The sequence below is a fragment of the Bos indicus genome, chromosome 2, assembly GCF_029378745.1.
Source record: "Bos indicus isolate NIAB-ARS_2022 breed Sahiwal x Tharparkar chromosome 2, NIAB-ARS_B.indTharparkar_mat_pri_1.0, whole genome shotgun sequence".
Taxonomy (NCBI): Eukaryota; Metazoa; Chordata; class Mammalia; order Artiodactyla; family Bovidae; genus Bos; species Bos indicus.
Genome location: NC_091761.1, coordinates 102,970,441 through 102,997,444, shown reverse-complemented (window position 1 = coordinate 102,997,444; position 27,004 = coordinate 102,970,441). Strand labels below are relative to the sequence as shown.

General features: G+C 38.2%; 1 protein-coding gene across 1 annotated transcript in view; it reads left to right on the top strand.

Moving 5' to 3' along the window:
- ABCA12 (ATP binding cassette subfamily A member 12) overlaps window positions 1-27,004 on the top strand; it is a 198,224-nt gene that overhangs the window by 154,616 nt on the left and 16,604 nt on the right. The window contains exons 34-44 of the mRNA XM_070771765.1: window positions 1,547-1,799; window positions 2,392-2,478; window positions 3,575-3,671; window positions 7,403-7,530; window positions 8,998-9,085; window positions 14,745-14,850; window positions 19,007-19,061; window positions 19,624-19,801; window positions 21,891-22,006; window positions 23,115-23,274; window positions 26,069-26,322. Coding sequence (XP_070627866.1) covers window positions 1,547-1,799; window positions 2,392-2,478; window positions 3,575-3,671; window positions 7,403-7,530; window positions 8,998-9,085; window positions 14,745-14,850; window positions 19,007-19,061; window positions 19,624-19,801; window positions 21,891-22,006; window positions 23,115-23,274; window positions 26,069-26,322 — 1,522 coding nt within the window. The remainder of the gene's footprint in view (window positions 1-1,546; window positions 1,800-2,391; window positions 2,479-3,574; window positions 3,672-7,402; window positions 7,531-8,997; window positions 9,086-14,744; window positions 14,851-19,006; window positions 19,062-19,623; window positions 19,802-21,890; window positions 22,007-23,114; window positions 23,275-26,068; window positions 26,323-27,004) is intronic.

Genomic DNA, 27,004 nt, shown 5'->3' with positions numbered 1-27,004 from the left:
TCTCTTGTTCATTTTATTTGAGTCCAATCTCCTGATAGAAGCTACCTCTTGAATATTAGTAGTCAGTAATACATATTGATTCTGCACTGAGACTTTAGGAGATTGGGGACAATATTCACTTATAAAATTCTAGATGTCTCACTTTGACATTAAAATTACTATGTATATGACAAAGAATATTTTGTGTATAGTAATTTATAATTTTCAAAGAACTTTTACATATGCTTCTTAAGATGGAGAGACTCAGGCCCATAAGCTGATCAATGAAGAAAGTGAAAGTGTTAGTTACTCAGTCATGTCCAACTCTTTGTGACCCCATGGACTGTAGCCCACCAGGCTTATCTATTCATGGAATTCTCCAGGCAAGAATACTGGGGTGAATTGCCATTTCCTTCTCCAGGGAATCTTCCTGACCCAGGGATTGAACCCAGGTCTTCTGCATTGCAAGCAGATTCTTTGCTGTCTGAGCCACCAGGGAAGCCCAATCAGTGAAGAGCTGAACCTCAAATCCAAATCTTTAAGATATCAGCTTTTTCTACTGTGTCACATTACACCATTCATCCATAGTCTTTAGTTCAGTGCATCAGTTCAGTCGCTCAGTCGTGTCCAACTCTGTGTGACCCCATGAATCGCAGCACACCAGGCCTCCCTGTCCATCACCAACTCCCAGAGTTCACCCAAACTCATGTGCATCGAGTTGGTGATGCCATCCAGCCATCTCATCCTCTGTTGTCCCCTTCTTCTCCTGCCCCCAATCCCTCCCAGCATCAGAGTCTTTTCCAATGAGTCAAGTCTTCACATGAGGTGGCCAAAGTATTGGAGTTTCAGCTTCAGCATCAGTCCCTCTAATGAACACCCAGGACTGGTCTCCTTTAGGATGGACTGGTTGGATCTTCTTGCAGTCCAAGGGACTCAAGAGTCTTCTCCAACATCACAGTTCAAAAGCATCAATTCTTTGGCACTCAGCTTTCTTCACAGTCCAACTCTCACATCCATACAAGACCACCGGAAAAACCATAGCCTTGAATAGACAGACCTTTGTTAGCAAAGTAATGTCTCTGCTTTTGAATATACTATCTAGGTTGGTCATAACTTTCCTTCCAAGGAGTAAGCGTCTTTTAATTTCATGGCTGCAATCACCATCTGCAGTGATTTCAGAGCCCCACAAAATAAAATGACACTGTTTCCACTGTTTCCCCATCTATTTCCCATGAAGTGATGGGACCAGATGCCATGATCTTCGTTTTCTGAATGTTGAGCTTTAAGCCAACTTTTTCACTCTCCACTTTCACTTTCATCAAGATGCTTTTTAGCTCCTCTTCACTTTCTGCCATAAGGGTGGTATCATCTGCATATCTGAGGTTATTGATATTTCTCCTGGCAATCTTGATTCCAGCTTGTGCTTCTTCTAGCCCAGTGTTTCTCATGATGTACTCTGCATATAAGTTAAATAAGCAGGATCCATGGTCTTTGAAGTTACTTTATTTCTTGATTTATCAAGATTTCCCATAACCAGGTTAAATCTCTCTCTCTTTTTTAAAATCAGACAAAATCCTGACCAGAGGAGAGAGATCGGTTGGTTTTGAACTGTTATTGAAGAAGATTATGGCTATTCTCATTAAGAGGTTCCATCACACCCGCCGGAACTGGAAGGGCTTCATAGCACAGGTTATTCTCCCCATTGTCTTTGTAACAACTGCCATGGGCCTCGGCACGCTGAGAAGTTCCAGCAGCAGTTATCCAGAGCTCGAAATCACCCCATCTCTTTATGGTACCTCGGAACAGACAACATTCTATGCGTAAGTGTCTTCCCTTTAACTGAAACAACATTTTCCCAATGCCTCCAGAGGTGCATTGTGGCTGAATGAATGTCATAAAATGCTGAAGAATAAAGAACTCAGGAGCCACAATTCCTGATCCTGCCAAAGGAATATACAGTTTGATTTATCACATGACACTTCCCTCACCAGCAAACAACTGTAAGAGTTTTTGTATTTGTCTAAAAATAAAGTTAAGGTAGATTTTTATTTTTAATGAATATTTAATCAGGAAAACCAGATTAGGTATGGCTTCTCAATCTGTTGTAATACATGGCAAATAACTTTTTATTAAATACAGAATAACAGTATCAGAATTGTGTATAATATAATGTTATATATGCAATAGTTGATCACTAAATGCATGTGACAGGAAAATAATAAGACAGCCAAATAGAGACATGTGCTTATTTTTTGTGTGACCTTCTTTCTGAGTCTACATCTCTCTTAGATATTTAAGAAAATAGTCCTGTACGCAGCATATGTCATTTCTTCGAATTATTCATGAGCATGAGTTTAATATGGAACTCTAGTGAAGGAAACATAAATTTGTTTCTGTCCTTTAATATTATAGAAATTATCACCCAAGCACAAAAGACCTGGTCTCAGCAATGTGGAGCTTCCCTGGCATTGACAACATGTGTTTGAATATCAGTGATCCGTAAGTAGTTCTTTTTTTTTTCCCCCAGCATTCCAGTGTGTGTGCACATGCATGCATGTGTGTTCATGTATGTGGAAGAGTGTGGATGGGTGAATGTGCGTTGTTTGAGTGAGGAGGTCAGCCCTCTGATTGAAGTCTATCTTTTAAGACTTTATCTATCGCCTTTAGTTCATTCCGTGGTGATGCTATACTGAAATAGTAAGAGGTGCTTTCTAACTTGTAAAGTTTGTTTGTATACATATTTTCATTAAACAATCACAACCACCCTGTGAATTGTTAATCTCATTTTTAAGATGAAGAAACTGAGGCTCGTGTGAACTAGGATACTTGTCAAAAGAAATCTAGAGAGTAGGTTGTGTAGCTAAAGCCAAGACCCATGTCTTCTGACTCCAGTCCCCAGACTTTTGCACTATATAGTGTTGCAATGGCACCCCACTTGAGTACTCTTGCCTGGAAAATCCCATTGATGGGGGAGCCTGGTGGGCTGCAGTCCATGGGGTCGCTAAGAGTCAGACACAATTGAGCGACTTCACTTTCACTTTTCACTGGCATGCATTGGAGAAGGAAATGGCAACCCACTCCAGTGTTCTTGCCTGGAGAGTGCCAGGGATGGGGAGCCTGGTGGGCTGCCGTCTATGGGGTCGCGCAGAGTCGGACACGACTGAAGCGACTTAGCAGCAGCAGCAGTGTTGCTTATTCAAAATGATGTAGTAACTGAACAGTAACAAAAATTCAAACTTCGAAGATAGTACATGACACGTGCAAACTTGACATTAGTGCATTATTTTTCTAAAAATCCCTTTCTCTTCAGAGGAGAGGATGAAAAGAGCAAAGAAAATAAAGGGATCAAGAAGTTCCATCCTGCCACATTGAGGCAATGAGCTTTGGTTTCAGCACTGCTTAATCGTTAAGTGCTGTCCCTCATTCCCCCATCAGATGTCAGATCACTTGGAAATGGTAGTGCAATGTATTTTCAAGTTGTGAAAAATCGGTAAATTGAACTGAGAACTATACCTGAATTCAATATCAAATACCCGCTTATACATAAACACGAGAATATATACACACCTCACTTTAAAATTATTCTTACTTGCAGGAGGTGTTTAAACAAAAACAGTCTGGGAAAATGGGACAGCAGTGGAGAAGAACCTATCACTAATTTTGGCGTTTGCTCCTGCTCAGAAAACACCCAGGTAAGATGGAATTCGCTATCAGTGAAGTAAAAAAAAAAAAAAAAAAGGAATAAATGTCAAAGCTTGAAAGATCTTTCTAGGTTACCAAAGAGTGGATATAGTTTCATTTCATAGAAGCTAGTAGCTCAGTGGTGTGGATCCGAACAGCTCAGAAACACTGAACTTCAGGTCACTGTTTTAAATCCATCTTAGGACAAACTTCCTGGGGTAGGTAATTATATGACAGTCTTTGTGGAAACTGACTAAAAGTGAGTTTGGGGGCTCAGTTCAGTTGTAACCAGCAAGCTCTGTGTTTCACACAACAAAATGCCTCCATAGCGTAATATTTGAAAGCACAGTGAGATTGCTATCATAGTGGTCAGCTGGGAAGTTAGTAGTGTTTAAGTCCAGAACAGAACTCGGTATGCCTCCAAGCAGCACCTCCAGGATGCGAGAATAATTCATGTCCTGAAAGAAACATTAAAGATTTTCCAACCAACACCCTGTCTGTATTCTATAGAAACACACTTTTGTTTTCTGTGCTTAGTTGCTCAGTCATGTCTGACTGTTTGCAACCCCATCAACTGCAGCCTGCCAGCCTCCTCTGTCCATGGGCATTCTCCAGGCAGGAATACTGGAGCGGGCTGCCATCCCCTCTTCCAGGGCACCTTCCCAACCCAGGGATCGAACCCAGGTCTCCTGCATTACAGGCGGATTCTTTACTGACTGAGCCACCAGGGAAGCCCTAGGTCCATCAATTCAGTTAACTTTTAAGAAATTAAAGATTGCTGAAGAAAGGAGGTCACTGTTAGTTTCCGAGAGTCACCATGTTATCAACACTTCCCCATGGGGAGGAATCTAGCAATATTTTCTTCAAAGTGCCATATGATTACACCTTATACTGTCTTGGTACACTATTTTAGAATAAAGATGTTTTCAGTAAATGCAACCATTTTTTGTGGTCTCATGTAAGACAGTTACTAACAATAAAAACTAGAATCCAGCAAGCATTTTTTGAAATCCTTGCATTATAAGTATTATTCTTACCCAGCTCTCAAAGTGTTTTCTAATCTCTCATCTAACCTAACTAATTCTTTGTGTGTTTTCTTTAGTTCATAGTAAAAGTCTACTAACTTAGTATTTAAAAATAGAATCTGGATAGATTTTAATTTTTTAAAAAAGTAGATTAAAATTTTTTCAACTTAATAGTCTGCTGATGGGAATCCAAATTTATGTAAACAACTTCTAAAAGCATTGATAGTATCTACTAATGCTGATGATATACATACCCTATGGACTCACCAATTCCATTCCTATTATATACACATCAGAAGTGCTAGTTCACCGAGAGACATATACTGGGATACTTATAGTAATAATATTTGTAATAGCCTCCCAAATTCCCAGCAACAGTAGAATCACTTCAGTTCAGTTCAGTTGTTCAGTCGTGTCTGACTCTTTGCAACCCCATGGATGCCTCCCTGTCCATAACCAACTCCCGGAGTTTACCCAAACTCATGTCCATTGAGTCAGTGATGCCATCCAACCATCTCATCTTCTGTTATCCCCTTCTCCTTCTGCCATCAATCTTTCCCAGCACCAGGGTCTTTTCCAGTGAGTCAGCTCTTCAGATCAGGTCACCAAAGTATTGGAGCTACAGCTTCAGCATCAGCCCTTCCAATGAATATTCAGGACTGATTTCTTTTAGGACTGACTGGTTTGATCTCCTTGCAGTCCAAGGGACTCTCAAGAGTTTTCTCCATCACCACAGTTTGAAAGCATCAGTTCTTCGGTGCTCAGCCTTCTTTATGGAAAAACCATAGCTTTTGACTATAAGGACCTTCATCAGCAAAGCGATGTCTCTGCTTTCGAATATTCTGTCTATGTTTGTCATAGCTTTTCTTCCAAGGAGCAAGCATCTTTTAATTTCATGGCTGTAGTAGCCATCTGCAGTGATTTTGGAGCCCAAGAAAACAGTCTGCCACTGTTTCCAATTTTTCTGCATCTATTTGCCATGAAATGATGGTACTAAATGCCATGACCCTTTTTGTACAGTTCTTCTGTATGTTCTTGTCACCTCTTTTTAGTATCTTCTGCTTCTTTTAGGTCCATATCATTTCTGTCCTTTATTGTGCCCATCTTTGGATGAAACGTTCCCTTGGTTTCTCTGATTTTCTTGAAGAGGTCTCTAGTCTTTCCCATTCTATTGTTTTCCTCTATTTGATCTACAACTACACACATCATGTTCTCACAAATAAATGATGAGTGAAAAAAAGTCCAGACGTGAGAAAGTATATATGATACAATTACATTTGTATAAAATATAAAAACAGACAAAACTCTTCTGTGCTGGTTACTTGGGGAGTGCTAGGGTTGAAAGGAAACATGATGAGGGGGGCTCCTAGGGTCCTAGCATTGTTTTGTTTTCTGATCCAGTTGCTGGTTCAAGGGTGTTTTCAGTTTGTCAAAATTTATCATACAGTATCCATATATATATATATATATATATATATGCTTTTCTGTATGTATAATTCAATAAAAAATTAAAGCTAAAAATTACATTCATACATATCTCTTTTTATGAAACCAGAGGCATTATAGAATGTGATCTTCACATTTTATAACTTGATGCAAGGTAAAATTCAGCGTTCATTTTTTAGAGCAAGCTCTTGATCCACACATGTGGTACTAGTCTCAGCTCTGAGACACTATGTGGAAGATGGAGGAAAAACTGGAAAAGTGCTAGGTTTTTCCCAAACTAAAGTTTAAGCAGCGAAGCATGATACACTCTAATAGAAAGTAAGAAGTCAGGAAGTGCAGAAAGCTAAAAACTTATAAATAAGGGGTTTAAACTAAGCTCTGAGGTTGGTTAATAGTAATGGACCCAGGCACTGAATTTTGATGGTAACATAAGATGCTAACAATGGGGAAAACTGGGTGACAGGCATACAGGAACTCTCTGTACTATGTCTGCAACTTATATATGAATAAGCAACATGTATATAAGACATATATATAAATTAGACTTAGATATGGGTAAAATTGAAATCTGAAACCTAGGTTTAGTCCCTTAAAACTAATATAATATATACTTGACTTCCCTGGTAGCTCAGGCAGTAAAGCATCTGCCTACAAAGCGGAAAACCCGGGTTCAATCCCTGGGTTGGGAAGATTCCCTGGAGAAGGAAATGGCAACCCACTCCAGTATTCTTGCCTGAAGAATCCCATGGAGGGAGGAGCCTGGTAGGCTACAGTCCATGGGGTCGCAAAGAGTCGGACATGACTGAGCGACTTTTCTTTCTTCTTCTTTCATCCACTGTTGTCCATCCCTGAGAACTTATCTTTGTTAATATTATCTTTTCAATTTGGGGCAGATACTTTTTTCTTCCCTGTGAATAACTGAGAGAATTTTGAGTCATCATAAATTTAATGTTCTCTAAACATATCAAGCTTGACATATCAAGCTTGTCAGTACAGTGAAAGAAATATCTAACATTGGTTAACTTGTGTTCTTTTTTGGCTTTAAGCAAGTCTTAAACAAAGTATGTGGTCTATATAAATAATAACTTTGTGTTATTTCTTGGCAAAGGCAAGATGACTTCATTTTCACAGATGTTTAGAGGCAGAAGACACCCTTATCACACTCTACCAGTTGCACATATAGACAAATCATGAGACTGAAGCTTCTTGACATTGTCTATTTAATTTGTACAGCATTGTCCCAAATGAACTTTTTTAACCTTATTTTTCAGGAATGTCCTAAATTTAACTATTCACCACCTCATAGAAGAACTTATTCTTCCCAAGTAATTTATAACCTCACTGGGCACCACTTGGAAAATTATCTTATATCAACTGCTAATGAGTTTACACAAAAAAGGTAAAAACAATAAAAACTTTATAAAAAATTTAAAATATCTTGTTTTCTAATTTTAAGTTAACTGTCTTGAATTTGTGACAATAAAATGCAAATTTCTATTGATTATTTATGTGGGTAAATTCTGTTTTATCTAAACATCCTTACATATTAAAATTTAAGTAAATTAATTTAATAACTAAGTTAAGATTTATTTGAGCACATTGTAAACATTGTTTTGGGATTCAAAAATGTATTGTTAACTTTGTACATATTTTTTTCTCAAAGCAAAAAACAAGTTGACTGGACTGTGCAAACTCAGAGAGTTCTAAGGCATGACTTTTGGTGACAGTTGTCCTTAGTTCCAACTTGAACATCTCAGACCTTGGAGTATGATATCTGCATGTGAATGAAATGTGTTCTTGTAGAGCAAGTTCGCAGGCTCGTTCCTGAGCCACCTGAACATTTGCCGTAGATGCAAGTGTGGCAGGCTTACATTCGCAACAACGTGGATGGACTGGAAGACACTATACTGAGTGAAATAACAGAGACAAATACTGCATGATTTCACTTTTATAGGGAATCCAAAACAGTCAAATGCATAGAAACAGAAGAGTAGAACAGGGGTTATTAGGGTCTGGGGGAAGGGTGAGGTGGGAAAATTTTGGTCAAAGGGTACAAAGTTTCAGTAAAGCAAGGTGAATACATTCTGGATGTCTAAGTACAGCAATTCTAGTTAAGAAGACAGATGATTACATGAAGTTTGTTAAGTGGGTAGACCTTAAGAATTCTCAACATATACAAGAAAATGGTAACTATGTGAGATAATGGATATGTTAATTAGCTTGATTGTGGGGATAATTTCACAACATATACATATATTAAAACATTGTATGCCTTAAATATATACACTTTTAATCTGTCAATTATAGCTTAATAAAGCTAGGAGAGAAAGGTGGCAAGTACACTTGAATATACATTAAATATTTTCAACAAAATGAGGTTTATTATAAACAAACCATTCTAAAACCTACTTTTAAAAAAAATGTGAAGAATATCCTGTAGTGTTCTTTGCACATCAAAAATATAGCTCTGCAGCATCACATTTACAATAATAGTCACAAGAAAATTATTTTAGTATAACTACTAAAATATTATTTAGTATTTAGTATTTAATTCATTCTTATTTATTTATTTAACCCATTCTTAATTTGGTCAATATTTAAACTAACCTTTCCTTAAAATTTCTATTTGAATTTTTTAAATCCACTTTTTATTTTTAAGAGTCCATGAATTTCTAGTTATAATGTGCACTTTAGACAAAAATATGATAAAAGAAATCTATAAAGCTGTAAAATATTTGTCAGGTTGTATTTATTTCATACTATAATGTGTACTTAGTGGAAAGAAAAAAATGAGCTTTTAGTTAAACATTTTAGATTTATTTATGAATATTTTCTCATTAAAACAAATATCAATTTTTCCATGTAGATATGGAGGTTGGAGTTTGGGACTGCCTTTGACTAAAGACCTTCTTTTTGATGTAACGACTGTTCCAGCTAATAGAACGCTTGCCAAGGTAAATTGTGATCATTCTTTTGGGATATCATACAAATGAGAATATGACCTTTAAATGTTCAAGCATTTTCATGAGTTGAAAATAGAACATGAGTCAGTTGATTTGAAAATCATTTGGAATAATGTATACTCCATAATACAGTGGTTCCAATCTTAAGTATTTAACCTAAAGAAGCGTGTATACACAAGTACCTGGTTCAGTTCAGTTCAGTTGCTCAGTCGTGTCCGACTATTTGTGACCCCATGGATTGCAGCATGCCAGGACTCCCTGTCCATCACCAACTCCCAGAGTTTACTCAAACTTATGTCCATTGAGTCGGTAATGCCATCCAGTCATCTCATCCCCTGTTGTCCCTTTCGCCTTCTGCTATCCATCTTTCCCAGCATCAGGTCTTTTCAAAGTCTCTTCTCATCAGGTAGTCAAAGTATTGGAGTTTCAGCTTCAGTATCAGTGCTTCCAATGAATATTCAGGACTGATTAACTTTAGGATGGACTGGTTGGATCTCCTTGCAGTCCAAGGGACTCTCAAGAGTCTTCTCCAACACCACAGTTCAAAAGCATCAATTCTTTGGCGCTCAGCTTTCTTCACAGTCCAACTCTCACATCCATACATGACCACTGGAAAAACCATAGCCTTGACTAGACGGACGTTTGTTGGCAAAGTAATGTCTCTGCTTTTCAATATGCTGTCTAAGTTGGTCATAACTTTCCTTCCAAGGAGTAAGTGTATTTTAATTTCATGGCTGCAGTCACCACTGCAGTGATTTTGGAGCCCAAAAAATAAAGTCATGCCATGATCTAACAAAAATGCACATAGTAGGATATCTCATATTAGCTGAAAATGCAACCCCAAATGTCCATACACAGTAGAATAAATAAATAAATTGTTATATACTCATTCAATAGAACTCTCAGCCATGGAAATGAATGAACTCATTTCCATAGAATAGTTCAACTATGTAAAGAGCAATATTGAATAGGAACCCGGAATATTAGGTCCATGAATCAAGGCAAATTGGAAGTGGTCAAACAGGAGATGGCAAGAGAGAACATGGACATTCTAGGAATCAGCAAACTAAGATGGACGGGAATGGGTGAATCTAACTCAGATGACCATTATATTTACTACTGTGGGCAGGAATCCCTTAGAAGAAATGGAGTAGCCATCATAGTCAACAAAAAAGTCCCAAATGCAGTACTTGGATGCAATGTCAAAAATGACAGAATGATCTCTGTTCGTTTCCAAGGCAAACCATTCAATATCACAGTAATCCAAGTCTATGCCCCGACCAGTAACACTGAAGATGCTAAAGTTGAACTCTTCTATGAAGACCTATACAGTGGAAGTGAGAAATAGATTTAAGATCTGATAGACAGAATGCCTGATAATCTATGGACGAAGGTTCGTGACATTGTATAGGAGACAGGAAATAAGACCATCCCCAAGAAAAAGAAATGCAAAAAAGCAAAATGGCTGTCTGGGGAGGCCTTACAAATAGCTGTGAAAAGAAGGGAAGTGAAAAGCAAAGGAGAATAGGAAAGATATACCCATTTGAATGCAGAGTTCCAAAGAATAGCAAGGAGAGATAAGAAAGCCTTCCTCAGCGATCAATGCAAAGAAATAGAGGAAAACAATAGAATGGGAAAGATTAGAGGTCTCTTCAAGAAAATTAGAGATACCAAGGGAACATTTCATGCAAAGATGGGCACAATAAAGGACAGAAATGGTAGGGACCTACAAGAAGCAGAAGATATTCAGAAGAGGTGGCAAGAATACACAGAAGAACTGTACAAAAAAGATCTTCACGACCTGGATAATCACAAAGGTGTGATCACTCACCTAAAGCCAGACATCCTGGAATGTGAAGTCAAATGGGCCTTAGGAAGTATCACTATGAACAAAGCTATTGGAGGTGATAGAATTCCAGTTGAGCTATTTCAAATCCTGAAAGATGATGCTGTGAAAGTGCTGCGCTCAATATGCCAGCAAATTTGGAAAACGCAGCAGTGGCCACAGGACTGGAAAAGGTCAGTTTTCATTCCAATCCCAAAGAAAGGCAATGCCAAAGAATGCTCAAACTACCAGACAATTGCACTCATCTCACACGCTAGTAAAGAAATGCTTAAAATTCTCCAAGCCAGGCTTCAGCAATACGTGAACCGTGAACTTCAAGATGTTCAAGCTGGTTTTAGAAAAGGCAGAGGAATAAGAGATCAAATTGCCAACATCTGCTGGATCATCAAAAAAGCAAGAGAGTTCAGAAAATCATCTATTTCTACTTTATTAACTACGCTAAAGCCTTTGACCGTGTGGATCACAATAAACTGTGGAAAATTCTGAAAGAAATGGGAATACCAGACCACCTGACCTGCCTCTTGAGAAATCTGTATGCAGGTCAGGAAGCAACAGTTAAAACTGGACATAGAACAACAGACTGGTTCTAAATAGGAAAAGGAGTACGTCAAGGCTGTATATTGTAACCCTGCTTATTTGACTTATATGCAGAGTACATCGTGAGAAACGCTGGGCTGGAGGAAGCATAGGCTGGAATAAAGATTACTGGGAGAAATATCAATAACCTCAGATATACAGATGACACCACCCTTATGGCAGAAAGTGAAGAAGAACTAAAGAGCGTCTTGATGAAGGTGAAAGAGAAAACGGAAAATGTTGGCTTAAAGCTCAACACCCAGAAAACTAAGATCATGGCACCCAGTCCCATCACTTCATGGAAAATAGACGGGGAAACAGTGGAAACAGTGTCTGACTTTATTTTGGGGGGCTCCAAAATCACTGTAGTGGTGACTGTAGCCATGAAATTAAAGACGCTTACTCCTTTGAAGGAAAGTTATGACCAACCTAGATAGCATATTCAAAATCAGAGACATTACTTTGTCAACAAAGATCCGTCTAGTCAAGGCTGTGGTTTTTCTAGTGGTCATATATGGATGTGAGTTTTGGACTATAAAGAAAGCTGAGTGCCAAAGAATTGATGCTTCTGAACTGTGGTGTTGGAGAAGACTCTTGAGAGTCCCTTGGACTGCAAGGAGATCCAACCAGTCCATCCTAAAGGAAATCAGTCCTGAATATTCATTGGAAGGACTGATGCTGAGCTGAAACTCCTATACTTTGGCCACCTGATGCGAAGAGCTGACTCATTTGAAAAGACCCTGATGCTGGGAAAGTTTGAAAGCAGGAGGAGAAGGGGACGACAGAGGATGAGATGGTTGGATGGCATCACTGACTCAATGGACCTGGGTTTGGGTTAACTCTGGGAGTTGGTGATGGACAGGGAGGCCTAGCATACTGCAGTTCATGGGGTTGCAAAGAGTCAGACACGACTGAGCGACTGAACTCAACTGAACTTGTGTGTTAATCGCTCAGTCATGTCCAACTCTTTCTGACCCCATGGACTGTAGCCCACCAGGCATCTCTGTCCATGGAATTCTCTAGCCAAGTGGGTAGCCATTCTCTTCTCCAGGGAATCTTCTTTATCCAGAGGTCGAACCCAGGTCTCCTACATTGCAGGCAGATTCTTTGCTGTCTGGGCCACCAGGCAATGCTTTTAAAAAACATGGAAACTTTACAGAATTTGATGATATAAACAATTCTGTTGATGTTTTGCTTCTAGACTATATCTATGCTTTGTATTTGAAACAAGCTAGAGTTACAGAATCAGACATGTATGATTACCCATATGATCACAAGTAGTCTTTAAATCTTAAATCGGTCATAACATATTTCTCATTTGTTAGTATGAGACATGTACAAACTTGTGGGAAGTGAAGAAACAAATGCTCATTTAGTGGCTTATAAATGAAGCACTAGTGTCACATTTTATACCAACTACCTTTACATCCTCACAACATCCCTAAGAGATAGATTCTATTGAGTATATTTTAGCTGGCTTTTATAAGGTCATGTAGAATGTAAATAGTAGTGCCAGGGACTTGAATGCTCCCCCTTGTTTCTTTTCTTCCTCTCTCCACACATAGACTAAATATTCTTACATAAGGGAATTTGAACATTAAATAATTTCTCTCTAAATCAGATTTGTAATTTTGAATTACTAATTGCCTTTCTTGATTTGAGGTATACCAATATTTTAACCTCAGATATGCAGATGACACCACCCTTATGGCAGAAAGTGAAGAGGAACTAAAAAGTCTCTTGATGAAAGTGAAAGAGGAGAGTGAAAAAGTTGGCTTAAAGCTCAACATTCAGAAAACGAAGATCATGGCATCTGGTCCCATCACTTCATGGGAAATTGGGGGGCTCCAAAATCACTGCAGATGGTGATTGCAGCCATGAAATTAAAAGACGCTTACTCCTTGGAAGGAAAGTTACGACCAACCTAGATAGCATATTCAAAAGCAGAGACATTACCTTGCCAACAAAGGTCCATCTAGTCAAGGCTATGGTTTTTCCAGTGGTCATGTATGGATGTGGTGAGAGTTGGACTGTGAAGAAAGCTGAGCGCTGAAGAATTGATGCTTTTGAACTGTGGTGTTGGAAAAGACTCCTGAGAGTCCATTGGACTGCAAGGAGATCCAACCAGTCCATTCTGAAGGAGATCAGTCCTGGGTGTTCTTTGGAAGGAATGATGCTAAAGCTGAAACTCCAGTACTTTGGCCACCTCATGCGAAGAGCTGACTCATTGGAAAAGACTCTGATGCTGGGAGGGATTGGGGGCAGGAGGTAAAAGGGACAACAGAGGATGAGATGGCTGGATGGCATCACCGACTCAATGGATGTGAGTTTGAGTGAACTCCGGGAGTTGGTGATGGACAGGGAGGCCTGGCGTGCTGCAATTCATGGGGTCTCAAGGAGTCAGACATGACTGAGCGACTGATCTGAACTGGACTGAATATTTTAAATATGGGCTTCCCTGGTGGCTCAGTGAGAATCTGCCTGCCAGTGTCTGCCAGTGCAGGAGATGTGGGTTTGATCCCTGGTTCAATAAGATCCCCTGGAGAAGGAAATGGCAACCCACTTCAGTATTCTTGCCTGGAAAATTCCATGGACGGAGGAGCCTGGTGAGCTACAGTCCATGGGGTCAGAGAGAGTTGGACATAACTGAGCGACTGAGCAACAACATTTTAAATCCCTTTCCTTTTGACATAGAAGATAAAGTAACTCGCTTTCTTTTGAGTTGTAACTAGGAATAAAAAGTTAGTGGGGGTATTTCAAGGTTATCAATCTTGTTGCTAAGGACACAGTGCTTGTATATGTATTAATATTTTATTTCTTTCTACAGCCTTGCCTGTATGCCATTTGTTTTTATTATTATTATTATTAAGAGACAGATTGCCTTACTTCTAGTTCCAGAATCACCATAGACCAACCACAGAGATGAAGATAATAATGACTTCTGTTTATTTCAAGCTTTACCTGTAGAGAAAGTCTAGGATAACTACTAACTTGGTGCCATCAAGCAGGAAAAAGTTGTTTTCATGATCTCCACCCATCTCTAGGTTGGAAACTTAGAGTTTTGTGGTCAGCACTCTGGTGGATGGTTCATAATCTGCTAAGATGAATAAGTTACTGGGGAAACTGGTGCATTTATTTTAAATATAAATTATATAGTCTGTAAGATATAAAGACTGCCTAATTTATTTGAACACCATACTGATCTTGTCTTCTTTTGGAATGTTACAGGTATGGTATGATCCAGAAGGCTATCACTCCCTTCCAGCTTACCTCAACAGCCTGAATAATTTCCTCCTGCGAGTTAACATGTCAAAATATGATGCTGCCCGACATGGTAAAGTTATTTACATAGGAGCTCCTTGTATTGAAACTCTTGCTACTCTCCATGTGAAAATATACATTAGACCCCATTTTCCTCCCTGTGGCAGCTATTTTATAGTATTTAAACCACAGATCTTTAAAAGGAGTTTGGAAGTAGTAACTACCACCAGATGGAACATTCTGGATAATCCCCTCAATTTCAGGTTAATTTAGCTTCTTAATTTTTTCAGGTTAATTTAGCTTCTTAATTTATCAAGTCAGGATAATAATGCTGACTTTATACTTATTTCTGTTCTTACACCTCGTAGTTATATCTCACAGGAAAACATTTTATAACTATTTACTTGTACATAGGCTAAAAAATAAAGTGATAATGTCAATAAATATTATACACAAATCCAAATGTGAAAACATAACTTTAGAAGTTCTACCAGAAACGAAGTGTTACCATTAATTGAGTACTTACCATAAGGACACATGCTTTGTGTAAAATATTGCTACTACTTAGCACCCTCTCATGATGAGTATTATTGTTTCCTACTATTATTTCTCTGGGAGTCAGAAGTGGGCTTTGAACCCAGGTTTGTTTGGCTCTTGCTGCTTCATTTTCCCAATACTTCTCTATACTCCACAAAGTCTACTTTTGGGGTTTCTCAAGAAGCTTCCACATAGTCTTTTTTTTTTTTTTAATATTTACTTCTTCATATGGCTGCAGCAGGTCTTGATTGCCCCACATGGGATCTGTTACTTGCAGCATATGGGATCTAGTTCCCTAAGCAGGGATCGAACCTGGGCCCCTTGTATTGGGAGCATGGAGTCTTAGCAAACTGAACCACCAGAGAAGTCCCTTCCACATAGTTTTTTTAAAGGGTTTGGAATTCAAAAAAGGCTGATTTTTTTTTTTCTAATTAAATTACTCTCCACTTCATCTTCTTAAGCCTTGCTCAGATTATTTTCCCATACAGATCCCCTAAAATAATAATAAAGATTGATAAAACGGAGTAACATATTTGCTTATCAATAGTTTCTAGCTTAATAAATGGGCTAACAGACTGTTTAAAAAAGGAATGCTGTTGCCTTCTCTTCTTTCTTCTCCCTACTGTCGGGCATAATAGCATGTGCTGGGCGTTCTGGCAATTGTGGAAGTAAACTGTAGAGTCAAATACTCATTCTAGGGACAGAATCTTTCAGAGTGTTCATTTCTGAGAAAACAGTATTTTTCCCCACTGCTTTGACATTTTCCTAGCAGCAGGAACCATGAAGAAAATGACAAGATTGATAGATAGTGCTTAGATCCAGAGCATCAATAAAGAGTGTAGTCCAAAGTGGTAAATTAAGTTAAATGATGAGTAAACCCAGCTGAGTCTAGTGCAACCCGGTCTGAAATACTGTTGAATGTCTGACTTTCACTAGGATGTCTTACTGAGAGCAAAAGGTATTTGTTGCTGTGACAGTATAGGAACCATAGAAATGACTAGGAAGAAACGTTGCAAAGGTATGTAGGGAAGAAAAAGAGACAATGACACTTTGAAGAATCAGCTTTTGAAACCTTTATTCGGGTTTCATTTATTATTCGTGTTCTTTACCAAGATGAAAGCAGTCAGAATCACTCTGGATCCCGGCAGGCTAGTATTTCTAAGTTACAGAGTATAAAGAATTAAGAATTCTGGAAGATAAACTTTATGTATTGACCCTAAAAGGAAATGTTTTTAATTTAAAAGTAAGGCTTAGCTTGAATTACATGTGGAGACTGGTAGTAGTGTGCCTTCTATTTTTTTTATTAACTTTTCTTACATAGGCTTGTGAAAGTGGTAACTTTCTACCCTATCAGTAAGGAGCTTGTTTTCTTTCAAAGAAGAAAACCATGTCACCTTAAAATACTTTTATTATATTGTAATGAGTGTATGGGATATACCATAATAATGTTGTTTTTAAAAATCAGTTCAAATAGCCTCCTGCCACCTCCCCATACCACACGAGCTGTTTTAAGCCATCTTTGTTGGATTCTACATGAATTGAGATTTTGCCTTTAGTTGTAAAATTGATTCTCTGAATTTTAACATGCTAATAAAAACCTTTTAATTAGCTTTGCTTTGCAAGTCAATATCTGTTATATTCATGTGGTTCCCTCTAGTGGTTAATTTAACTTGAAAATTCTGTTTTCCTCCCCTAGAATACAAATTTACTTGTTTTCACTAACAAATGTTGTACAACCGGGCTCTTCTCCAAAAATATTGATACATTGTCCTCTCTACCCTAATGTTTATTCTTATTGCGTTACTAGCATTGGTCAATGGGAAGTTACTCATTTTAGGCTTACAAGTGTAGAAACTACAGAAAATGTGTTATTTTTCATGTATATTGTATATAGGGGGATAATTGAAACTTTGAGGTTTTATTAGAGTCAATAAGCATTCATCGACTAATCACTGTACCCAAGACTGTGCTAGTTGATATAGAATCCACAGAAAAGATGGTAATATAGATTCTAAACTCTGATAACTTGATGTTGCTGCCAAAGATATAGAAAAAAATTGTTTCGGCAGCATTTTTCATATTGGAGTAAATGTATTTGTAAAGATTTCTCTGGTGAAATAGAGTACTTCTTGATTCTTAAATATCAATATAAGTCAGGAATAAGAGAAATGACTTCCCCTTGCCTATATTATAATCCAGCAACAAGGTTTAAGTAGGTCCCAAGGAAAACTGAGTCTCAGTAAAAGAAAACCCATTAATTTACACAAAAGATAAGAAACATGCATTCCCCCAATGATTTAATTAAAATTATACATCAAATTGATTATTATTGCTGTTAGTTTCTTTGTTTTGCTTTAACTTTTATATATTTTTCTTCAATACAGAACAGTTGCAGATTTTAACCTTAAAACATGTCATAATCTACTTAGTAAAAATTATAAATTTAAGTTAATGGAAAGAATAGAGCTTTAGAATAATCTATATTTGGTACCATGGAACAGTCTTAATATCTAATATAATGAACATATACTATATAAACAGTAAGTGAGAAAGTTCTTGCTCAGCTTTTGACTCTACGGGGAAAAGTACGTAAGAGATATCCTCACTCCTATCCCTACTGTTTCCAAAGTTACTCAGCATAGGCTTTGCCTTCACATGGTGGCCCTTTGCAGGACCTCCCAGCCCATCTGGGCCCTGGCTAGACAGTATCTTCTCAGGAAAGGGAGGCAAGCACTGTGCTACCTAACTCAGAAAATACAACCAACCCTGGGGGGTACCAGTAATCTAGGACTGTATCGGAATTAATCGACTACTTTTCTGGAGCCAGCTAGTTTCTCTGAATCCTTTTGTATCTTTCTGTCTCAATAAAAACCCCTCCAGAAGCTGAAGCTCCCCAACTCTGCTCCTGGTAGAGTTCTAAAGCAGTAGGTATCTTAAAAGCAGTCAAGGAGGAGAAGGGATCCTTTCAGGCTGCAGTATTTCCCTACCATGACCAATGGCACAATGACGGGCGGGGTGGAAAGTGTCTGTTCTTTAGGGGATCCTCATGTAACTGGTCTCCCTTTGACTTGTTTCTTCACATGTCATACATTTCTAAAGTGCCATAATACAAACATACATATTGCCAGATGGAGAGAAGAAACTGGAAAATAATAACTTAAATGTAGTAGATGGGAAGTGTGCTATATATAAAAAGTGTAAATTCTTATCCCTTCCCCCCCAGATTCCAAGCACAATGTGAAAAATGGTTTGGGTTTTTTCCTGTGAGCATTTGAGTGCCATCAGTTGTATGGTATTGATGAGATTGGGGTTGTGGGGCAGAGGGGATCATTTTATTTTATAAAATAATCACCAAAGTAAAATTCTTTTGCGATATTACATATTATTCATATAAATATTGGTATTTATTTTTAAATAAATATTTTTATTGGAGTATACTTGATTTATAGTGCTATGTTAGTTTCAGGTGTATTGTAAAGTGAATCAGTTATATGTATACATATATCCACCCTCTTGTTTTTTTTAAGATTCTTTTCCTATATAGGCCATTACAGAGTACTGAGTACAGTTCCCTGTCTGTGCTATACAGTAGGTTCTTATTAGTTACCTATTTTATACAGTAGCATGTATAAAAATTAGTGTTTTTGATTAACTGAATACATACTAATGAAAAGAACTATCTCCTCTTTAAGGTATCATCATGTATAGCCATCCTTATCCAGGAGTGCAAGATCAAGAACAAGCCACGTAAGCAGATATATCTGGCCTGACTCCTTTCTCCTTGGCATATTGAGAAGTGCTATAATTAGAAATCACAGTTGTATCTGAATGAATGTTAATCTAGAAGAGCTGGTAATATAAGTCACTGACTGGGATAAAAGGCAGTTTCTGAAAGCGTGTAGAGTGAGGTTGTGAAGTAGAGCTTGTTGACTGTAGCTTCATAGAATCTGCTGCTTTTATAAGTCAAGTGCATAAGTGCTTCATCATTTCAATGTCCCTGCATAGCATTTAAGTATTGTATGATTTCTATGCTCAGGATCTATGTATCTCTTGCACTCACCCTGTAACCCCTAGAGACTCAGGTTTTTCTATCAAATATCCCTAGTCGATTCAGATGCACTCAAGCTATTTATCCCAGGGTCATAGCCGAGTCATGTGGAAGATATTATCCGGCTGCCTTGTAGGAAGACTTATTTGTGTCACAGCCAACTCTTGTACTGTTTTGTTGATGGCTTTTGCCATGAATCTTCCTGAAAGGAAGAGTTCCCCAAACTTATGTGTGCTCTCCTCTCCCTATTGCTCACTACAGAATGAGCAGCTTGATCGATATTTTAGTGGCACTCTCCATCCTGATGGGCTACTCTGTCACCACTGCCAGCTTTGTCACCTACGTTGTACGGGAGCATCAGACAAAAGCCAAGCAGCTGCAACACATTTCAGGCATCAGTGTCACCTGCTACTGGGTAACCAACTTCATTTATGACATGGTGAGTCACTTGTCTTTGCAAGAAAAACAGGACTGATTTGGATAGTTGTTGTACAACTGCTAAGTCGTTCGTGTCTGATTTTTTGTGACCCCATGGACTGCAGCACAACAGACTTCCCCTCCTTCACTGTCTCCCAGAGTTTTCTCAAACTCATGTCCATTAAGTCCATGATGCCATCCAACCGTCTCATACTCTGTCGTCCCCTTCTTCTCCTCCCCTCAATCTTTCCTAGCATCAGGATCTTTTCTCATGAATCGGCTCTTCTCATCAAGTGGCCAAAGTATCGTAGCTTCATCTTCAGCATCAGTCCTTCCAACAAATATTCAAAGTTGATTTCCTTTAGGGCTGACTGGTTTGATCTTGCAGTTCAAGGGACTGTCAAGAGTCTTCTCCAGCACTACAGTGCAAAAGCATCAATTCTTCAGTGCTCAGCCTTCTTTATATAGTCCAACTCTAGAAGACAGGTTTTTTTTTTTGTTTTGTTTTTTTTTAAAAACAAGTTCACACTTTATTTCTCAGGCATCCTGCTGAAAGCTGCTGGAAATAGGGATCATAGCTTTGACAGAGGGCAGGGGTGGGGGAGACCAATCTCCTCTGTCTATGGAATTTCCCAGGCAAGAATACTGGAGTGGGTTGTCATTTCCTTCTCCAAGAAGACAGTTTTATGTTTGAGACTTATTTGTCTCAGTTTGTTCAGATTATTACCACAAAGACAGTAAATTAAGGAAAAAAATTTTGCATCAGGCTTGTATTCATCCAGTGGTTGGAAAAAAGAGAAATCCACCTGCCCTGCCCTTATCTCCATGGTCTGAGGACTTATATCAGATTCCCCAGGATACTTGCTAGAATGCAGGTCACTGGTCCTCACTCCAGACTCATGTGATCTGTATCTTGGGAGTGGAACCTGGAATTCAACCCCTTCACGAAGTTATTTTAAGTACGTTGAAATTTGAAATGAGAGAAATGGAAGCTTAAAGCAAAATAGTCTTGCCTAGTGGCAACACATAAACAAGTTTATAAAAATTTAATCAACTAATAGTGAAAAATCTGAAGTAATAGCCTCTGCTGAATGACACATTAGAGAAGATTAATAGGGAAAATAAAGGATGAATTTCATTGATAACTCTCTTATTTGCATGAATTGGTCTCAAAGTTCAGATGGTTTTTCTTGACTCCAAATGTGCCAACCTTGACCAAATGCCTGGGATGGGTATGCATTTGTCTGGTAATTATGGCAAAATTGTCTGAGTTGCTGTAAAGACCATTGGCTTGAAGGACTGAAGAGTAATTAACTGCCTATCCATTTGGTTAATGACTCCAGTGAGGTCTGAAATGCATTTGTTGTAGAAGTCAAATCTTAAAAAAAAAAAAAAACAGTAATGAGTCCTGTGGACTTAATAGGAGCTTTAATGTGTCAAGAAAGCTAAAAGTGCACACTCCTATGAAGGGCTACTTACTACTCAGATCCTGTTGTTATATTTCTGGTGCTCATTCCAGTATTAGGACAATTTCCTCCCTAATTAAATTACCATCTCTTTCACTGTGTACATCTTGCCGCAAACTCCTCAGCATTTACTCTTTCTCTTGCCAATGAAACACTGAATTCTTTGTTTATGTCCTTGTGATTCTAAGAATGCGTAGTACCCACCGTCCCGCTGTTTTGCACAGAGTGGCTCACACTGACAACCAAGCCTTAGAAGTCGGCCATCTGAGAGAGTTCCAGCATTCAAAATAAAATCAGTACTTTGAGGACTGAATCTAATACCAAGATACCTGGCTGTCTTATCTTTTTCACTGACCCTCTGTCACCAAATGATCCCAAGTCTCAAAGTCTGGAGGCAGGAACGCCAGGGACTCGGAGTCTCTCTATAAAGATGGAGACTGGCTTGACCTCTTGTTGCAGGAGATGGATTCAAGAGTGAAATCAATGTAAAATGAACTGAACATTACAAGCAACAAGAACATAGATAATAATTCATTTCCTGAAGTGTTTCTAGGTTGATTTGTTACAGTTTTAAACTAGACGGGCTATCGATTCAAAAAAAGAAAAACTTGCCATATGCTAACATTGTTTTCCGTGTTCCCATAGGCCTTCTACTTGGTGCCTGTAGCATTTTCAATTGGTGTCATTACAATTTTCAAGTTACCTGCCTTCTACAGTGAAAACAACCTAAGCGCTGTATCTCTCCTGCTTCTGCTGTTTGGGTAAGCTGCGGTGAAAGAAGAATTTACAGAATTAAATGCTCCTAGATGCAAACCTAAATCTCATTAGCTAATTTACAAATGTCTTGGGGTTTCATTCGCCACAAGTAATGATTAGCAATATATTACACTTGCTAGTCCATAGTTTGTAAAGTGTAATACTTGTGAAAATTAATGTTGTTATTAATAGTATACCTATTATTAATGAGCACTTAACTGGGTGCCGAATGTTACACTTAGCAATTTATATTTGTAATTTAATGTACATCAAATGGACTCTTCAAAATGATCAGAAAAATGTATAGACATGTGTGAATTTATGTATTAACAAATTGTGAGTACATATAAATATGTATGATGTTAAAAAGTGAATATGTTCATGTATATTTATTTTTATTATGATGAATGCCTAAGAACACAAACATAAAATTGTTTCTGAATTAGGGTAATTAATAGGAACAGTACAGTTCAATATCAATACTTTAGTAGCAGTTCTTTTTGCCCTGAATGCATGAGTAGTATCCATTTAGTTAGCAATTGTAGCTGATGAAGGATCTCTCTGTCTCTAGTTTTACTTCTTTACCCCAAAGGTCACTCAAGTGTTTGCTCAAAACAGGACATGCAGTTTCTAAGCACGCTCTGTCTTCTTAGCTAGCCAACAATGATGTCATTTTTCTTTCTCAACTTTAAATTATAATACATGTATCTATTAAACTCATATTCCACCCCCCAAAAAAAATCTTGACTGGGTGAGGTACCAGTATTGTATTATTTAGTTGCTCAGTCATGTCTGACTCTTCACGAGTGAAAATTAATTTGTGGTTGTAACGACTACTCAAGATTCCTTCAAAGTATGCTTCATGATTTAGTCATATGGTGACATTGTAAAATACATAACATCTTTATTGTGGGGGTAAAAAAAAGTGTGCGCTTCAGATTTTTTTTTTTTTTTGGCTGTTGTTAAAAAGAGATAAAAAAGAGGTCTAACTACAAGGCTTGACAACTCATCCTAATGTTTATTTTCACTTTGGAACACCATCTAAGCTATTTATTTGTTTAGTAAAAGAGTAATCATGGTATGATTTTAATTCTTAGTATTATTATTATAAAGGTATGCCACATTTTCTTGGATGTACTTGCTGGCTGGGTTCTTCCATGATACAGGAATGGCTTTCATCACTTACGTCTGCATCAACCTTTTTTTTGGCATCAATTCCATTGTTTCCCTGTCGGTGGTGTACTTTCTTTCCAAGGAAAAGCCTAATGATGAGGTAAGGTCCTTTATTAGTCTGCTAAACTTCAGTGATTGAATCAAATGCTTCAACGTGCTCAAGGTGGAAAGATTTTTTGTATTTCACATTCTCTAAATAGAATAGAGGAATTTCATTTGATTGTATTAAATGTAGTGGAAGGGAAACTATGGCCTTTAAAAATTCTTTTTAGAATTTTTAATTTAATGTCTCTGGTTGTATTTATCTAGTTTAATGTCTCTGATTGTATTTTTTGGTGAAACACGTGCATCATTTTATTGTAGAGCACCAAGCAAGGAGTCGAGTCAGCTAACACTCAAAGGGCCTAAATTCCCCTGGTGGCTTTCAGAGAAGGGTTTTTAAAGACAGGGTGAGGCAGACAAGGTTGTGGGGTATGTGATCAGCTTATGGACATTCTTCTGATTGGTTGGTGGTCAGGTTACTGGGGTCAATCTCATCAGCCTTCTAATTCCAGTCATCTGGGGTCTTTGTGCTTGTGGGCAGCTTACAAGTTAACTTCTACCACCTGGTGGGGTTTCAGTATCTACAAAACAGCTCAAAGGATTTGGCTCCCTGATTGTATTTATGCAATGACAAAACTATTGACATTTGATAGGGCTTGAGTAGGGGAATGGAGGTACTCAGTCAGATACTTTGTATGACACTGGAGAAATCATGCAGCCAATCAGTCAGCTAAATTTCTTCAGTTCAGTTCAGTTCAGTCGTTCAGTCGTGTCCGACTCTTTGTGACCCCATGAATCACAGCACGCCAGGCCTCCCTGTCCGTCACCAACTCCCGGAGTTCACTCAGACTCACATCCATTGAGTCGGTGATGCCATCCAGACATCTCATCCTCTGTCGTCCCCTTCTCCTCCTGCCCCCAACCCCTCCCAGCATCAGAGTCTTTTCCAATGAGTCAATTCTTCGCATGAAGTGGCCAAAATACTGGAGTTTCAGCTTCAGCATCATTCCCTCCAAAGAAATCCCAGGGCTGATCTCCTTTAGAATGGACTGGTTGGGTCTCCTTGCAGTCCAAGGGACTCTCAACTGTCTTCTCCAATTCCACAGTTCAAAAGCATCAATTCTTTGGCACTCAGCCTTCTTTACAGTCCAACTCTCACATCCATACATGACCACAGGAAAAACCATAGCCTTGACTAGATGGACCTTTGTTGGCAAAGTAATGTCTCTGCTTTTGAATATGCTATCTGGGTTGGTCATAACTTTCCTTCCAAGGAGTAAGCGTCTTTTAATTTCATGGCTGCAATCACCATCTGCAGTGATTTTGGAGCCCCCCAAAATAAAGTCTGACACTGTTCCACTAGGTGCAATGTTTGTGGCTTTAGTTTCCCATGAAGTGATGGGACCAGATGCCATGATTTTCGTTTTCTGAATGTTGAGCTTTAAGCCAACTTTTTCACTCTCCACTTTCACTTTCATCAAGAGGCTTTTGAGTTCCTCTTCACTTTCTGCCATAAGGGTGGTGTCATCTGTATATCTGAGGTTATTGATATTTCTCCCGGCAAACTTGATTCCAGCTTGTGCTTCTTCCAGTCCAGCATTTCTCATGATGTACTCTGCATATAAGTTAAATAAGCAGGGTGACAATATACAGCCTTGACGTACTCCTTTTCCTATTTGGAACCAGTCTGTTGTTCCATGTACAGTTCTAACTGTTGCTTCCTGACCTGCATACAGATTTCTCAAGAGGCAGGTCAGGTGGTCTGGTATTCCCATCTCTTTCAGAATTTTCCACAGTTTATTGTGATCCACACAGTCAAAGGCTTTGGCATAATCAATAAAGCAGAAATAGATGATTTTCTGGAACTCTCTTGCTTTTTCCATGACTTATTAGCAAATTGTTGTGGTATGGGAGGGACAAAGACAACATGTCTTAGTTGTATGACTGTGAGTTAAGATTCATTTGAACATTCATAGAGAAAAAACCTAACTCATTCCCTTTCAGTCATGTATTGGAATCTACTTCATTGTAGGCATCACTTTCCATTCATAGCTAACAATTATGATTAGTGAGAAGGGAAGCCCTAACAATGCTGGACAATTGAATGGAAAAGAATAAAGAGAAAATTAAGTAAGGAATAGACAAGCATACTCCACAAGGAATAAGAAAATTCGTGAGCTGCAAGTGGTTGGTCCCAAGTATAAATAGCATGAAAATGTGCCATTTGCTCCTCTTTGAGATAGGCTGTTTCTCCTTCTGTATCATTTTACCATTTTATTCCCTCTTCAAGTAGGAATTACCTTAGATCCAAAACTTTACTAAATCCCTCTTTACTCAGGCACCTACCTATGTGTTAGTTGCTCAGTCATGTGCAACTCTTTGTGACCTCATGGACTATAGCCCACCAGGCTCATCTATCCATGGAATTCCCCAGGCAAAGATACTGGAGTGGATAGCCATTCCCTTCTCCAGGGCCTTCAGTCCCAACCCAGGGACTGAACCTGGGTCTCCTACATGCAGGCAGATTCTTTATCACCTGAGCCACCAGGGAAGCCCCACAGATACTCTATCACCTTGCTATTACTACATTCTGAAGTCCCCAGGGTTTGACCTGACACCTTAGACCATCTCAAATATATATAATCCTTTTCTGCTTTTCTTTTGGTAATAAATCAACACCATTTGGTTATAGTAAATGTTTATGTGTAAATTCAGCATGTACATGCAATAATTACCAATCTAGATAAGCTTCTCAAGTTTCAGTATTTATCTACATCTAGTTTCAAATTTTCATCAATTTGTTGGAAACTTAACACTGGACTTTATTTATTTTTTTCTTTCTCTTATTTCAGACTTTAGAACTTATTTCTGAAACCCTCAAGCGCATTTTCCTGATTTTCCCACAATTCTGTTTTGGCTATGGTTTGATCGAACTTTCTCAACAACAGTCGGTCCTGGACTTCTTAAAAGCATATGGAGTGGAGTATCCAAGTGAAACCTTTGAGATGGATAAACTAGGCGCAATGTTTGTGGCCTTAGTTTCTCAGGGAACCATGTTCTTTTTCTTGCGACTTTTAATCAATGAGTGGCTAATAAATAAACTCAGGTAAATACAATGAAAACAGTGTTTGACATCCATGACAAAACTCAATTCAAAATGTTCAGAGAAGGGTCAATAGTCTAAGCTTTTCCATTAGTGAAATGGGAATGTTTTGCTCAAAAAACTTTAAAAGTTGTCACACAATTCACAATCTCTTTCATTCAGTAAATATTTCTCAAGCCTTTCTATGCTTCTGCAAGTATTGTAAAATGAGGTAGTAAAATTTGTAACTAACAAGCCCAGTTGTTTGTCTAAAAGAGATCAAAATTCAGTGGTAGAGAGAAAATATGTACAGAAACAGAAGATACAGTCTTTGAGTTGTGTTTAGAAGGATAGAAAGTAGAAGTGGGAAAAGAAAATTGAGTATGTAGATACTAGCAATGTATTCAGAAAAAGAAGATGGAGTAAAATGATGACAGAATCATAAATAAACATCATTGACCCAACAATTCTATTTCTAGGAATTTTCCCTACAGATATGCTAACAAATACGCAGAACTATGTATATATAAATTTATTCATCATAGTAACCATTCCTAATAGCAAAAGAATGGAAATAACCTAAATGTACTGCATTTGGGACTAGTTAAATGAATTATGTTCATAATTTATAAGTGAAACACTATGCAGCCATTAGAAAGAATGATGCAGTTCACTGTATCATATTTGGGATTACTTCTAATATTTG